The 17158-nt window shown below is 40.9% G+C and overlaps 1 protein-coding gene across 1 annotated transcript in view; it reads left to right on the forward strand.

Annotated features, from left to right (window-relative positions):
• CAGE1 (cancer antigen 1) overlaps nucleotides 1-17158 on the forward strand; it is a 39668-nt gene that overhangs the window by 2477 nt on the left and 20033 nt on the right. Inside the window, exons 2-3 of the mRNA XM_069563105.1 lie at nucleotides 2509-3029; nucleotides 14629-15654. Of these exons, the coding sequence (XP_069419206.1) occupies nucleotides 2509-3029; nucleotides 14629-15654 (1547 nt within the window). The remainder of the gene's footprint in view (nucleotides 1-2508; nucleotides 3030-14628; nucleotides 15655-17158) is intronic.

Consider the following 17158-nt stretch of genomic DNA (forward strand, 5'->3'; position numbering starts at 1 on the left):
TCACCTAGAGCCAGACATCTTGGAATTTGAAGTCAAGTGGGCTTTGGGAAGCATCACTACAAACAAAGCTACTGGAGGTGATGGAATTCCAGCTGAGCTGTTTAAAATCATAAAAGATGATGCTGTGAAAGTGTTGCAGTGAATATGCCAGCAAATTTGGAAAACTCAGCAGTGGCCACAGGACTGGAAAAGGTCAGTTTTCATTCTGGTCCCAAAGAAAGGCAGTGCTAAAGAATGTTAAAACTACTGCACAGTCATAGTCATCTCATATGCAAGCAAAGTAATGCTCATAATTTTCCAAGCTGGGTTTCAATAAATTGAGAACTTTCAGATGTTCAAGCTGGATTTAGAAAAGGCAGAGGAACCAGAGGTCAGAGTGCCAACATCAGTTGGGTCATAGAAAAAGCAAGAAAATTTAAAAAAGATCTGCTTCATTGACTATGCTAAAACCTTTGTGTGGATCACAACAAGCTGTGGAAAAGAGATGGGAATACCAGACCACCTGACCTGCCTCCAGACAAACCTGTGTGCAGGTCAAAAAACAACAGTTATAACCAGACATGGAGCAATGGACTGATTCCAAATTAGGAAAGGACTATATCAAGGCTGTATATTGTCACCCTGCTTATTTAACTTATATGCAGAGTACATCATGAGAAACGCTGGACTGGAAGAAGCACAAGCTGGAATCAAGATTGCTGGGAGAAGTATCAATAACCTCAGATACACAGATGATACCACCCTTATGGCAGAAAGTGAGGCACTAAAGAGCCTCTTGATGAAAGTAAAAGGAGAGTGAAAAAGTTGGCTTAAAGCTCAGTATTCAGAAAACAAAGATCATGGCATCTGGTCCCATCACTTCATGGCAAACAGATGGGGAAACAATGGAAATAGTGTCAGACTTTATTTTCTTGGGCTCCATAACCACTACAGATGGTGACTGCTAGCCATGGTATTGAAAGACGCTTGCTTCTTGGAAGAAAAGCTATGACAGATCTAGATGGCGTATTAAAAAGCAGAGACATTACTTTGCTGACAAAGGTCCATCTAGTCAAAGCTATGGTTTTTCCATTAGTCATGCATGGGTGTGAGAGTTGGACCATAAAGATGGCTGAGCATTGAAGAATTGATGCTTTTGAACTGTGGTGTTGGAGAAGACTTTTGAGAGTCCCTTGGACTGCAAGGAGATCAAACCAGTCAACCCTAAAGAAATCAGTCTTTAATATCATGGGAAGGACTGATGCTGATGCTGAAGCTGAAGCTCCAATACTCTGGCCACCTGATGTGAAGAGCTGACTCACTGGAACCTGTTGCTGAGCAAGATTGAAGTGGGGAGGAGAAGGGGATGACAGAGGGTGAGATTTTTGGATGGCATCACTGACTTGATGGACATGAGTTTGACCAGGCTTTGGGAGATGGTGAAAGACAGAGAAGCCTGGAGTGCTACAGTCCATGGGGTTGCTAAGAGTTGGACACAGCTGAGCGACTAAACAACAACAACCATATAAAGTTACTGTGACTTTGTACCATACTCAGACTAGTTTTTTATTTTTCCAATAACTTTCACAAATGACATTTTAGATATTCCCTCCTCATACCCCCCCCCCTAAAAATAGACACCCAAACACAGGCCCACCAACTTAGGTACTGGGCTTCCCTGATAGCTCAGTGGTGAAGAATCCGCCTGCAGTGCAGGAGACACAGGAGATGTGGGTTCAGTCTCTGGATTGGGAAGATCCCCTGGAGGAGGGCAGAGCAACCCAGTCCAGAATTCTTGTCAGGAAAATCCCATGGACAAAGAAGCCTGGTGGGCTACAGTCCATGGGGTCACAGTCGGACACCACTGACCGACCAAGAAACAACAGCAGCAGCTTCAGTATAGCAGTTCTCTCTGGGTGGGGAAGAGGAAGGAATTTAGATAGAAAGGAAGGGATATTTATTTGAAACACTTCTTTGCATGTTGTCTTTATTTGCTTCTGATTTTTAAAAATATTAAATCTGAATAACTTGTCATATTCAGAAACAAATAGTATTCTAGAATCCCAGCTGTACTGCTTGCCAGCTGTGTCCCAGCAAGTGACTTAATATCTCTCATGTTTCCATTTCCTTGTCTGTAAAAATGTGTAATAACAGTACCTAGTTCATGAGATTGTTGTGAAGTTAAGCATGTTTATGTGTGTTTGCTATTACTGTACACTGTGTGTTTTTATTCTTTTGAAGCATTTTAAAATTAGAGTAAACAAAAGAATTTTGAAGATGTCTTAGAATTTGTTACAATGGTATTTGACAAAAATGAACTGTAAGAAGCTTCTTTGTGGTAGTCACTTGATGACTTTTTCCTTCATGTAAAAAAGTTTTGTTGCAGCTGCTAGCACAAATAAACTTAATGAAAAATGTTGAACTTATAATTCTTAAAAGAGTCCAACAATTTACCTCATAAATGTGAATGTAACTGTTAATGCATAAATTTAATGCTAATCTTATTTTCATCTTTCTTTTTCTAATGAGATGTCAACATTGGAAATTACTCACAGAATGTACTCACTCAGCCAATTGACACGAGCATTTCTTCCTTGAGACAATTTGAACCCCTTTGCCAATTTCATCAGACAGACTTGTTTAATAATGAAATAGCATTTCAAGATCTGACGGAAAGCTTATCTTACACAGAGGAGCCAGAATTACAGCATTATGTATGTGATTATGCAGAAGACACCAATATGCAGGAAGACTCATTTAAGGAAGAAAACCCGATGGGAACTAGCACTTTCACACATACAGATCAATTTGCTCTTGAGTGTGTCAGACAGCCTTCTAGAAGCCCACCTCTAATCCAGTGCAGTGAAGAGACACTGAAATTCATGGAAATGCCACTGGCTAATAGTACTGCCATGGAATCTGCCCTCAATCCTAGTCAGTCTCAAGACTTCTTGTGTGAGAAAGAAGTACACAGTGATGTTGAACAACCATTTTATAAAGAAAATAACTTTAACCTGCTTGATGTGAGAGCTAATTATGAAACAGAGGAGGTAAGATGTTTAATAATTAATCCATAGGGTATTAAAGGAAGTGTTTTTAAAAAACAAAACATTACTGCTTATAACCTGAGGCTTTTGGAAGTAGTCCTAAATCATCAGCATGAGGGACATTGCTTTGCTGGGGGAACTGCCTTCTGAGATCTTCCTCAATTTAGAAACAATCCTTTCTAATGAAGTAAAATCCATACTTGGAGATTAGCTCTACCACATGATAATTTCTTTGAGGGTCAGGGTGCTGTCTTACTCATCCTTTTATGCACCCCAACACCTGCATGATGCCTTGAGTATATCAATACTGAGCTTTTATGGCCTTCCCTGGTGGCTCAGACAATAAAGAATCTGCCTGCAATGCAGGAGACCCAGGTTCAATCCCCAGGTTGGGAAGATTCCCTGGAGCAGGGAATGGCTACCCACTCCAGGATTCTTGCCTGGAGAATCCCATGAACAGAGGAGCCTAGTGGGCTATAGTCTGTGAGGTAGCAAAAGAGCTGGACACGACTGAGGGACTAACACATTCCCTTTCAAGTTTTTATACCTAGTGAATCTTATTGATTGGAACTCAGAAGTTTAAGGAAAAGGTTGAGAAGAGGAAGAAATGCAGAGATGTTAATTAAATTATTTGACAAGCTCACAATTTTTCTATTATGTGGAATTTCTACTGATCAGCAAAAAAATATTTTTCTACCAAAGTGAAAACATGAATTTGTCTTTGAATTGTGAATTCTGGGTATGTAGTATCATAAGAGCACTGAAGATGTCAACAGTATAAAGTCTATATAGTCTCTCAATTAAAAAAAAAAAAAAGAATTGGTGTGGGCAAATAGATAACAATCCAAAGATAGCATAAAGAATACCTTTTCACTGTGAGTTTGGTGAGAAAAGCTATGGCTGTTATATTTCATTTACAAGTAAAGTCAGGATTTTTTGGTTCATTTTATTTGAAAGCAGCATTTAAAAGACAAATCTACTTACCTGTCTTGAGTTCTGGAAAATAACATTTTAAAAAGCTGCTGAATTAGGACTTCTTAAGATTGTAACTATTTCCATTGCATCTAGCCCTTCAGTCAGTCAGTAAACACTTTGAGGCATCTGTTGTGTCTGAAGCCCTGTGCTATGTGTTGGTTATAGAATGGATGACAAAACCAGAAACAAAAAGATGTGGGCTCTGTCCTCATGACAAGAACACTCATAGAGGAGACAGACATTAATCAAATAATCACACTAGTAAATATGAATTTTCAACTATGGTAAGTGCTGCAAATAAAAGTTACATATAAAGTGTATATATTATAAAATTACATATAAACTTGCAGCTGTGGTAAGCACTATAAATAAAGTAAGATGGGAGTCTTCCTGTCGCTGGTCAGGGAGTTTGGGTAAGACTTCCCTGAAGTGTAGTAGTGACTGAGCTCAGCTCTGCAGGATGAGTGGGGGTAGTTAGGTGGTGGGCGTGGGGGAGCATTCCATGCAGAAGTATTGATAGCAACTCCAATTCCAAAGAAAGGCAATGCCAAAGAATGCTCAAACTACTGCACAATTGCACTCATCTCACATGCTAGTAAAGTAATGCTCAAAATTCTCCAAGCCAGGCTTCAGCAATACGTGAACCATGAACTCCCTGATGTTCAAGCTGGTTTTAGAAAAGGCAGAGGAACCAGAGATCAAATTGCCAACATCCGCTGGATCATCAAAAAAGCAAGAGAGTTCCAGAAAAACATCTATTTCTGCTTTATTGACTATGCCAAAGCCTTTGACTGTGTGGATCACAATAAACTGTAGAAAATTCTGAAAGAGTTGGGAATACCAGACCACCTAACCTGCCTCTTGAGAAATCTGTATGCAGGTCAGGAAGCAACAGTTAGAACTGGACATGGAACAACAGACTGGTTCCAAATAGGAAAAGGAGTACGTCAAGGCTGTATATTGTCACCCTGCTTATTTAACTTATATGCAGAGTACAACATGAGAAATGCTGGACTGGAAGAAACACAAAGCTGGAATCAAGATTGCTGGGAGAAATATCAATAACCTCAGCTATGCAGATGACACCACCCTTATGGCAGAAAGTGAAGAGGAGCTGAAAAGCCTCTTGATGAAAGTGAAACAGGAGAGTGAAAAAGTTGGCTTAAAGCTCAACATTCAGAAAACGAAGATCATGGCATCTGGTCCCATCACTTCATGGGAAAGAGATGGGGAAACAGTGGAAACAGTGTCAGACTTTATTTTTCTGGGCTCCAAAATCACTGCAGCCATGAAATTAAAAGACGCTTCCTCCTTGGAAGAAAAGTTACGACCAACCTAGATAGTATATTCAAAAGCAGAGACATTACCTTGCCGACTAAGGTCCATCTAGTCAAGGCTATGGTTTTTCCTGTGGTCATGTATGGATGTGAGAGTTGGACTGTGAAGAAGGCTGAGTGCTGAAGAATTGATGCTTTTGAACTGTGGTGTTGGAGAAGACTCTTGAGAGTCCCTTGGACTGCAAGGAGATCCAACCAGTCCATTCTGAAGGAGATCAGCCCTGGGATTTCTTTGGAAGGAGTGATGCTAAAGCTGAAGCTCCAGTACTTTGGCCACCTCATGGGAAGAGTTGACTCATTGGAAAAGACTCTGATGCTGAGAGGGATTGTGGGCAGGAGGAGAAGGGGACGACTGAGGATGAGATGGCTGGATAGCATCAAGGACTCGATGGACGTGAGTCTGAGTGAACTCCAGGAGATGGTGATGGACAGGGAGGCCTGGCATGCTGCGATTCATGGGGTTGCAAAGAGTCAGACACGACTGAGCGACTGAACTGAACTGAGTGTGAAGACCTTGTGGCTGCAGGGAGCATGGTCCCTTCCTTCATGGATCTGAAGGCAGCTTAGTGTTGCTGGGTTGGAGGGACGTTGTAGAGGATGGAAAGGTAGTGTGGGCTAGATATCAAGATCAGTATCAGGACCTTAAAGGCCTCAGTAAGGATAGTTGTCTTTATCCCAGAACGATGAAGTAACACTATAATATAAGGGTCCAATATCCCTAAATTCTATTTGGAAAGTTATTCAGCCCATCCCTTTAGAGATCTTTTACTAGCTTATTCTGTCATGTTCATTTTAGTGTTTCCTGCAACTTCCCAGGGCTTCCCTGGTGGCTCAAATGGTAAAGTGTCTACCTGCAATGCAGGAGACCTGGGTTTGATGCCTGGGTCAGGAAGCTCCCCTGGAGAAGGAAATGGTAACCCACTCCAGTACTCTTGCCTGGAAAAATCCGTGGACGGAGGAGCCTGGTAGGCTACAGTCCATAGGGTCTCAAAGAGTTGGACAAAACTGAGTGACTTCACCTTCACTTTCCTACAACTTACTGTTGTTGTTTTTAACCCCCTTCTCCCAAATCTGTATTGTGAGCAGAAAGTCAGTCATGAGATAAGTTCATCAGATTTTCTGATGTTCACATTAGAAGTCATAGCATTATGAGATAATGGTTTGATGAGGAATCAAAAGGTCTTTATTCAAAAGGGGGCTCACCATATATGATAAACCCACAGCAAACATTATCCTCAATGGTGAAAAATTGAAAGCATTTCCCCTAAAGTCAGGAACAAGACAAGGGTACCCACTCTCACCACTACTATTTAGCATAGTTGTGGAAGTTTTAGCTACAGCAATCAGAGAAGAGAAAGAAATAAAAGGAATCCAGCTTGGAAAAGAAGTAAAACTCTCATTGTTTGCAGATGACATGATCCTCTACATAGAAAACCCTAAAGACTCCACCAGAAAATTGCTAGAGCTAATCAATGAATATAGTAAATTGCAGGATATAAAATTAACACACAGAAATCCCTTCCATTCCTATACACTAACAATGAGAAAACAGAGAAATTAAGGAAACAATTCCATTCACCATTGCAACGAAAAGAATAAAATAGGAATAAATCTACCTAAAGAAAAAAAAGACCTATATATAGAAAACTATAAAACACTGATGAAAGAAATCAAAGATGACACAAATAGATGGAGAAATTTACCATGTTCATGGATCCAAAGAATCAATATAGTGAAAATGAGTATACTACCCAAAGCAATCTATAGATTCAATGTAATCCCTGTCAAGCTACCAACAGTATTTTTCAGAGACCTGGAACAAATAATTTCACAATTTGTATGGAAATAGAAAAAACCTCAAATAGCCAAAGCAATCTTGAGAAAGAAGAATGGAACTGGAAGAATCAGCCTGCCTGACTTCAGACTATACTACAAAGCTACAGTCATCAAGACAGTATGGTAATGGCACAAAGACAGAAATGTAGATCAATGGAACAAGATAGAAAACCCAGAGATAAATCCACGCATCTATGGACAACTTATCTTTGACAAAGGAGGCAAAAATGTACAGTGAAGAAAAAAACTCTCTTTAACAAGTGGTGCTGGGAAAACTGGTCAATCACTTGTAAAAGAATGAAACTAGAACACTTTCTAACACCATACACAAATATAAACTCAAAATGGATTAAAGATCTAAATGTAAGAGCAGAAACTATAAAACTCCTAGAGGAAAATAGGCAAAACACCCTCTGACATAAATCACAGCAGGATCCTCTGACTCACCTCCCAGAGTAATGGAAATAAAAGCAAAAATAAATGGGATCTAATTAAACTTAAAAGCTTTTGCACAAAAAAGGAAACTATAAGCAAGGTGAAAAGACAGCCTTCAGAATGGGAGAAAATAATAACAAAGCAACAGAATTAATCTCAAAAATATACAAGCAAGTCCTGCAGCTCAATTCCAGAAACATAAACTACCCAATCAAAAAATGGGCCAAAGAACTAAACAGACATTTCTCCAAAGAAGACATACATATGGCTAACAAACACATGAAAAGATGGTCAACATCACTCATTATCAGAGAGATGCAAATCAAAACCACAATGAGGTGCCATCTCACGCCAGTGAGAACAGCTGCTATCAAAAAGTCTACAAACAATAAATGCTGGAGAGGGTGCAGAGAAAGGAACCCTCTTACACTCTTGGTGGGAATGCAAACTAGTACAGCCACTATGAAGAACAGCATGGAGATTCTTTAAAAAGCTCAAAATAGAACTGTCATACAAGCCAGCAATCCCACTGCTGGGCACACACACCAAGGAAACCAGAATTGAAAGAGACACGTGTACCCCAATGTTCATTGCAGCACTGTTTACAATAGCCTGGACGTGGAAGCAACCTAGATGTCCATCAGTAGACGAATGGATAAGAAAGCTGTGGTACATATACACAATGGAATATTACTCAGCTATTTAAAAGAATGCATTTGAATCAGTTCTAATGAGGTGGATGAAACTGGAGCCTATTATATAGAGTGAAGTAAGTCAGAAAGAAAAACATCAATACAGTATATTAAGGCATATATATGGAATTTAGAAAGAAATGATGACCCTATATATGAGACAGCAAAAGAGACACAGATGTAAAGAACAGTCTTTTGGACTCTGTGGGAGAAGGCAAGGGTGGGATGACTTGAGAGGGTAGTGTTGAAACGTGTGTATTATTTGTAAAGTGGATCGCTGGTCCAGGTTCGATGCATGAGACAGGGTGCTCAGGCCTGGTGTACTGGGATGACTCGGGGGTGGGATGGGGAGGGAGGTGGGAGGGGGATTCTGAATGGGAAACACGTGCACCCGTGGCTGATTCATGTCATTGTTTGGCAAAAACCACTACAATATTGTAAAGTAATTAGTAAAGTAATGCTCCAATTGAATTAATTTTTAAAAAAAGCGTTTAGAGAGGAAAAAAAAAAGAGGGCTCACAAGAGAGGGTTGTCAGCATCATGGTAGATTGAGATACTCTCTCTGTCTCTGCTCTTCAATCTACAATTAGTAAAACATCCACAGCTCAACAGATGTGGCTCTCCCCAACACACCAGGATGCTGGAGAATTCCACACATCTATACATCTAAAGGAGGGTGGACTGGAGCACACAGAGGAGGCCACACTGGGCGACTGTGGAGGTTGTGCCTGCGATCCTGGTCCCCCCGGGGTGGCAGCTGAGCCCACAGCCTCAAAGAACCCAGCACCAGGAGGAGAGGTGGCACCCATGACCTGGCCACTAGCCAACTGTGGGTGACCGGCAGCAGTGGAAGTGCAGCCTGAGACCATCTCTCCAGCTCCAGAGGCACCCATAACTCCCCCCATCAATCCAGACCACAGCGGCAGCACCCGGGAATCTGATGACACCCGACTCCTCCCAGCTCTCCCCCTCCCTGCATGCGGTGGAGCCTGTGACTCAGGAGATTTTGGACCATGCAGAAGAAGAACCCCAGAGCCCAGGCGGTGACATCAACAGCAGAAAGGCACAGCCACCCTAGAGGTACAGGCAGTGACAACAAGGACGCCTGTCAGAGACATGAGGGTGGGCAGTGCCAACTGCCAAAGGTAACCAGAGCTAGCACAGGAAAGAGAAACCAAAGACTTAAACTATAGATGCCACCTCCTGGCAAACAAAAGAAAGGCCTCTAATTTCTAACCCATTGAGTCATTAGAATCAAGAAAAATTAAAGCATCTTCATCTAAAGAAGGAGAGTTTTTTGCTACTTCAGATTCATTGTGCTGAGGAACAACTAAGGCACCAAGGGCTAGCCACAGTAAACTACCACAAAAAGAAAACTGCAGTTCTCCAGAAACTAGACTTAACGTCCATGGAATACTGAGATCTAGCTGACAGTACATTCAAAATGGCTGTCATAAAGAAACTCAAGGAGCTATGAGAAAGCTCAGAAAGGCAATTCAGTGAGCTAAGGAATCAAGTTTATTAACAGAAGGAACATTTTACCAAAATGTTGAAACTCCGAAAAAAGAACCAAAAAATTCTGGAGCTGAAGGACTCAGTAATTAACAAGATGAAAGGATTAGAAAGCCTTGGAAATAGAGCAGACTATTTGGAAGAGAGGATTAACAAGCTTAGGGATAGAAATCTAATAGAGGTGATGCAGGTAGAAGAGGAAAGAGAATCTTTAAAAGTGAGGAAATTCTGTGAGAGCTGCACAACTCTTTTAGGAAGGACAACAGCAGGGTAATGGGAAATCCCAGAGGGAGAGATGAGGGAGAGAGAGGAGAAGGGAGCAGAGAATTTACTTAAAGAAATAATAGCTAAGGGACTTCCCTGATGGTCCAGTGGTTAAGACTTCACCCTTCCAGTGCAGGGAGCATGGGTTCAATCCTTGGGCAGGGTACTAAGATCGCACATGTCACAGTGCAGTCGCTCAGTCGTGTCTGACTCTTTGCGACCCCATGAATCGAAGCACGCCAGACCTCCCTGTCCATCACCAACTCCCACATGTCACAGTTCAGTTCAGTTCAGTTCAGTCGCTCAGTCGTGTCTGACTCTTTGTGACTTATCACAAGGGATGGCCAAAAAATAAATAGAAATAAGGATTACTAAAACCAAGAGCATATCAGAGATGTAAAAAGATTAAGGTTGTTTTTTAAATAGCTAACCTAAAAAAATAGCAAACCTAAGAAAAGAACTGTATATACAAATCTATGAAGCTAAGAAATCATTGCTAGTAGATCTTCTCTAAGATGTGGTATTAAAACTGTCAAAAGTCAATGACAAAGAGGTGTTAAATACAGTGTGATACTCTGGACTGGATGTTGGAACAGAAAAAGGACTTTAATGGGAAAACTAGTAAAATCTGGAGTTTAGTTAGTAGCAGCACATTTGTACTGTTTTAGCAAATGTGCCATGGTATATAAGACATTAACATTCAGGGGCCCTGGGTGAGAGGTATAGAGAACTCTTTATGCTTATAACATTTTCATAAATCTAAAATTATTCCAGAATAAAAGTTTTATTAAAAATAAAAAATTTTAAAAAAGGAAAAAAGGATGGTTATCTATAAAGGAACCCCTGTTAGGCTATCAGCAGATCTTTCAGCTGTAACTATAGGCCAGGAGGGAATGGAATAAAATTCTCAAAATAGTGAAAGATAAAAACTGTCAGTCAAAAATACTTTATCGAGAAAAGTTATCATTCATATATGAAGGAGAAATAAAGACTTTCTCAGACAGACAAAAGCTGGAGGAGTTCATTACACTAGACCTGGCTTACAAGAGATGTTGAAATGAGCTCTTAGCCCAAAATAAAAATGCAGAATACACAAAACTTTGAGTAAGGTGATAAATAGAGTCAGAAGATTGCAACTTTATGTCAGAATAGATTATTAACACTGTATTATACCATAAATGTCAAGGGGAAAAAGAGCAGGAAAAGTATAACTGCTTCAAATTGGTAATAAATTTACAACACTAAAGGATAATTTGAGACAGCAAAGACGAAAGAGGAAGAGGGAAAGGACAGAACCTGTATCGGCGTGTGAAGATCAGATGCTGTCGGCAGAGAAAAAGGACTGTTTTATCTATAAGATGTTTTATACAAACCTCATGATAACCACAAAATAAAGATCGAGAGCAAAGATGTGAAACATGAAAAGAGAAACATCATAGAAAACCACCAAACCAGAACAGCAGACAGAAGCACAAGAAAAAGAAACAGTGGAGACACAGAGCAATCAGAAAATCAAAGATAAAACCAAGTACTCATCTGTCAAGAATCATCCCAAATGTACATGGATTTAATTCATCAATCAAAAGGCAGCTTGGTTGGGGCTTCCCCGGTGGCACGCTGGTTGAAAATTCACCTGCCAATGCAGTGGACGTGGTTTCAGCCTCTGCTCCAGGAAGATTCCACATGCCTCAGAGCAACTAACCCATATACCATAACTGTGGAGCAGGTGCTTTAGAGCCCGTGGACCTCAGTAAGAGAAGCTGCTGCAATGAGAAGCACAGCTCAACAGAGAGAAACTAGAGAAAGCTTGCATGGAGCAAATAAGACTCAGCACACTCAAAAATAAATAAGCGTGAGTGAAAGTCGCTCAAGTCGTGTCCAACTCTGTGACCCTATGGACTATACAGTCCATGGAAATCTCCAGGCCAGAATACTGGAGTGGGTAGCCTGTCCATCCTCCAGGGGATCTTCGCAACCCAGGGATCGAACCCAGGTCTCTCACATCACAGGCGGACTCTGTACCAGCTGAGCCAACAGGGAAGTCCAAGAAGACTGGAGTGGGTAGCCTCTCCCTTCACCAGAGGATCTTCCCCATCCAGGAATCCAACCAGGGTCTCCTGCATTGCAGGCAGATTCTTTACCAACTGAGCTATGAGGGAAGCCCTCATACCTCATACCTCAACAAAGAGTAGCCCCTGCTCTCCAAAACTAGAGAAATCTTGCGTGCAGCAAATAAGACTCAGCACAGCCAAAAATACATAAATAAATCTTAAAAAAAAAAAAGAGTGGTTGGATGGATTAAAAAGCAAGACCTCCCTGCCCCCAAAAGAGATACATTAAAAACAAGATCCAGCTGTCTACTCCCTCCAGTAAACTCACTTCAGCTTTAAAGATAAACGTAGACTCAAAATGAAAGGATGGAAGATGATGTCCAAAGCAAATGGTAGCTAAAAGAAATGGAGTGTAGCTATATTCATATCTGACAAAATAGACTCCAAACTCCAAACCAAAAAAGGTAACAAGATAAAGGTGGACATATAAAAACAATAAATTTATCATGGCGCTAAGTCGCTTCAGTCATGTCTGACTCTGTGCAACTCCATAGACAGCAGCCCACCAGTCTCCCCCGTCCCTGGGGCTCTCTAGGCAAGAACACTAAAGTGGGTTGCCATTTCCTTTTCCAATGCATGGAAGTGAAAAGTGAAAGTGAAGTCGCTCAGTTGTGTCCGACTCTTAGCGACCCCATGGACTGCAGCCCACCAGGCTCCTCCATCCATGGGATTTTCCAGGCAAGAGTACTGGAGTGGGCTGCCATTGCCTTCTCTGAAATTTATCATAGGCAGTATAATTAATGAATTGGCCTTAGCAATACCTTTGGGTATATATCCTCAGGCAAGGAAAACAAAAGCAAAAATAAATGGGACCTCATCAAACTAAAAAGTTTTTGCACAGTGAAGGAAACTATCTACAAAATACAAAGACAACCTGCCAACTGGGAAAAGATGTTTGCAAACCACATAACCAATAAGGGGTTAGTATCCAAAATATGTACAGAGTTCATACAACTCAATAACAACAAAAAAATCTAATTAAAAAATTAGCAGAGGAGCTGAATAGACACCAAAGAAGACATACAGGTGGCCAACAGGCGCATGAAAAGGTGTTCAACATTGCTGATTGTTAGAGAAATGCAAATCAAAACCACAGTGAGTTTATCACCTCATACTGGTCAGAATGGCTCTCATCAAAAAGTCTACAAATAATGAATGTTGGAGAGGGTGTGGAGCAAAAGGAATGTTCCTATACTGTTGGTGGGAATGTAAATTGGTGTAGCTACTATGGAGAACACTATGGAGATTCCTCAAAAAATAATACATATGATCCAGCTATTCCACTTCTGGGTATTTATCCCCAAAATACAAAAGCACTGATTTGAAAAAATATATGCACCCCTATGTTCATCATAGCATTATTTACAATAACCAAGATTTGCAAACAACCTAAGTGCCTGCTCCTGCTGCTGCTGCTGCTGCTAAGTCACTTCAGTCCTGCCTGACTCTGTGCGACCCCATAGATGGCAGCCCACCAGGCTCCGCCGTCCCTGGGATTCTCCAGGCAAGAACACTGGAGTGGGTTGCCATTTCCTTCTCCAATGAGTGAAAGTGAAAAGTGAAAGTGAAGTCATGTCTAACTAGTCCACAACCCCAGGGACTGCAGCCCACCAGGTCCTCCATCCATGGGATTTTCCAGGCAAGAGTACTGGAGTGGGGTGGGGTGGGGTGCCATTGCCTTCTCTGACCTAAGTGCCTATCAATGGATAAATGGATAAAGAAGATATTTCATATATTTACAATAGAATACTGCTCAGTCATAAAGATGAAATTTTGCCATTTGTGGCAACATGGATGGGTGGATTGTGAGGGTATTATGCTATGTAAAATAAGTCACATGGGGAAAAACAAATATGATTTCATTCATTATGGGATACAAAAAAAAACCCAAGCAAATAAAAACCAAAAAATAAATGAACAAAATAAGTGAAATGAGTAAAATAGATCAACTGTATGGTGATAAATGGAAACTAAATTGTTGGTGGTGAGTATGCTGTAGTGTAAACAGAAGTAGAAATGTACGCATGAGGCTTACATAATGTTGAAAACCAACATTACCTCAAAAATAATTTTTTTAAATGTCTTTGCAGATTTAGGGTAATGAATAACTTTGTTTTAATTCATTTGAAGTCAAAGGAAATATCTTGTATGTATCCAGAAAAATTTGTGTCATAGAAGATGGTGAGAGTATCAACATTTAATTTTTTTTAAAGTATAATACATATACCATACCTGCTCTGCTGCTAAGTGCAGTACATAACATTCAGCAATTAATACTTAAGTATTTTTCTTAATTAGATATTAGTGTTGGACGTACACATCCTCCCTGTTATTTCAGAGCTGAGAAAACCAAATTTAGGGATTAGGGCAGCTCTCTTTGACCTCAAAGCTCATGATCTTTCTACTATTTCAGACTTATTTTATTTACTCTAATTTACAGATTGCAGGTTCTTCCAAAGGAGTACAGAATTCTATGGATATTCCTGAGATGTCAGTCAGGCACCAAAAGGAAGTCCCAGAAAAAGGCGGGTGGAGGCCACAGACGGGCTCAACTTGGGCTCCTACAGGCATGTGTTGGAGCGGTGGAGCATCTCAGGAGGCCTGCGTGATACCTGACTCAGAGCAGAGCTTGGAAAGCTTACAACCTCTGGAACAGGACATGGCTTTAAATGAAGTTGTACGGAAATTAAAATGTACTAACAAAGAAAAGGAAACTCGGATCCAAGACCTAGAGCGTCAGAACACGTATTTAGAGAAGAAGGTTGAGGAACTACAGATGAATGCGACTAAACAGCACGTGTTTGTGGACATCATCAATAAGCTAAAGGAGAAGGTCGAAGAGCTAATTGAAGAAAAGTACAGAATAAAGCTGGAGAAGAGTGATACAGAGAAGACACTGCGGAGTTTGCACGAGATTTTAGTTACCACCCAAAACCACCTTCAGGAATGCAGGAGTGAGAAGGAAACCTTACAGGCAGAGTTTAAGAAACTCAAGGGCAATTATGTTAGTCTGCAGGAAAGGTACATGACTCATTGCATGGAGATGGGCAGCACCTTGAGCAAGAAAGAAGAAGAGATAGAAAGCCTGCAGCAGCTCAAAGGAGAGCTGGAAAAGGCCACCAGTGCCGCTCTGGACTCGTTGAAAAGGGAGAGAGAGACCGGAAGAGAGTTCCTGTCTTTACGGGAGGAATTTCAGAAACGTGAAAGGATACACCTGGATGAAAGAGAGAATCTGAAATCTAAACTCGAGAAATTGGTCGCTCAGGTTCAGAAGGTGAAATTCCTATCCGACAGTGAAAAAGCTAAGAATGCAGAACTCCAGCAGCAGATTGACAAAGTAAAAAATGAAAACACAACATGTCAGCAGCAGGTTGCAAGGAGTGAGGAGCAAAATTGCATCCCTAAATGTGAGATAGCTCAACTCAAGGAGATCTTAGAGGATGTAATACAGTCAGATGTGGCCAAGGTATTATCACAAATTCAGAATCTCTAAGGCAGAATTTCAGGAGTTTCTAATAGTCTGCTGAGGCGTATTTGGGCGTGGCCCATACCCTAATTTGTTGGCGGAGAGAATTAACCAAAAAGAGAGAAACAGTGGAGAAGGTGCCACAGTTTTGGACGAGTTTCTTTGGGTCTCAGATACTCCCATTAAAGAACAGCCATTCCTGGCCTCTTGCGATTATATTGGTAGAGTTGCAAATGAATGTGGGAATTTTGTGGGTGCCTAGGAACCCGGTGAGCTGCAGTCCATAGTGTCGCAAAAAGTCAGACACGACTGAAGCAACAGCCCACATGCAGGCACGCATACATGACCGATCATCTGAAGCTTCCTCTGAGAAAAGAGTTTCTGAGTGGGATCTCAGCCTTTTCATGCCATGTCTGCCTGTTCAGCAGTAAAATAGATAATACAGCTGCATATTTGGTTTACAAGGCAAAACCTACATTGTAGCACACAGTAATTTAGTAAAGTTACAAACATTTTTACTGAGATAGCATACTCCACTAGTTTTAGGTGTACAGCATAAAGATTCAATATTTGTATGTCTTGCAAAATGATCACCAAATATATCTATTAACAATCGTTAAGAACAACATGAGAGCCTCGTATCAATGTGTTTGGAGAACCTGTATTTTGTATTTGCAGTTCAGATGGCTTTTTTGGCAGACAGCTGGAAGCCTGTCTTGGTAGTGATAATCCTCACAAGCCAGAGCACATCTGCTCTATTCCGGTTTTGTAGGCCTGCCTTAAAATATCTGTAGTGCAACTTTATTAATTATTAGAAGGCTAATCTGAGTCAGAAAAATGTATATGTTTATTTTTATATTTGTCATAATAACTTAAACTGAGCTGATTTGTTGCTCAAAGATGTCCTTAGAAGACTTTCTTTTGTGAATCTCTAATCAGTATTAAGTATTGTTTGCAAGACAAGGATCCTATTATTTTTAATGGCTCTTAGAAAAATACTATTCTCATGGGACTGAAAATTCTCTCTGTCATCTTTTCTCCAGAAAGAAGGAAGGATTATCTAAGCCAGTGTGGTTCTCAAACTTTAGCATTTATCAGCCTCAGCTATGAAAATGCAGATTGCAGGGACCACCCCAGAGTCTCTGATTCAGCAGGTGTGAGGTGGGGCCTGGGGATTTGCATCTCCAGGAAGATCTTGGGGTCTCACTGATGCTCCTGGCCCCAGGGTCATGCTTTGAGAACTACTGACCTAAGCAGGTCGGGAAGATCCCCTGGAGAAGGGAATGGCAACCCACTCCACTATTCTTGTCTGAAGAATCCCATGGACAGAGGAGCCTGGAGAGCTCCATGGGGTCAAAAAGAATCGAAACACGGCTGAGCGACTAACACTTTCATTTTCACTTTCAGCCTAAGCAAAGATGACCTTCAGTTTGGCTGTTAACGAAACCATGACGAATTTTGAATTAGTAAACACTGAATAAATCAGTATAACTGTTTATCCACT

This window comes from Ovis canadensis, chromosome 20 (genome assembly GCF_042477335.2).
Source record: "Ovis canadensis isolate MfBH-ARS-UI-01 breed Bighorn chromosome 20, ARS-UI_OviCan_v2, whole genome shotgun sequence".
Taxonomy (NCBI): domain Eukaryota; kingdom Metazoa; phylum Chordata; class Mammalia; order Artiodactyla; family Bovidae; genus Ovis; species Ovis canadensis.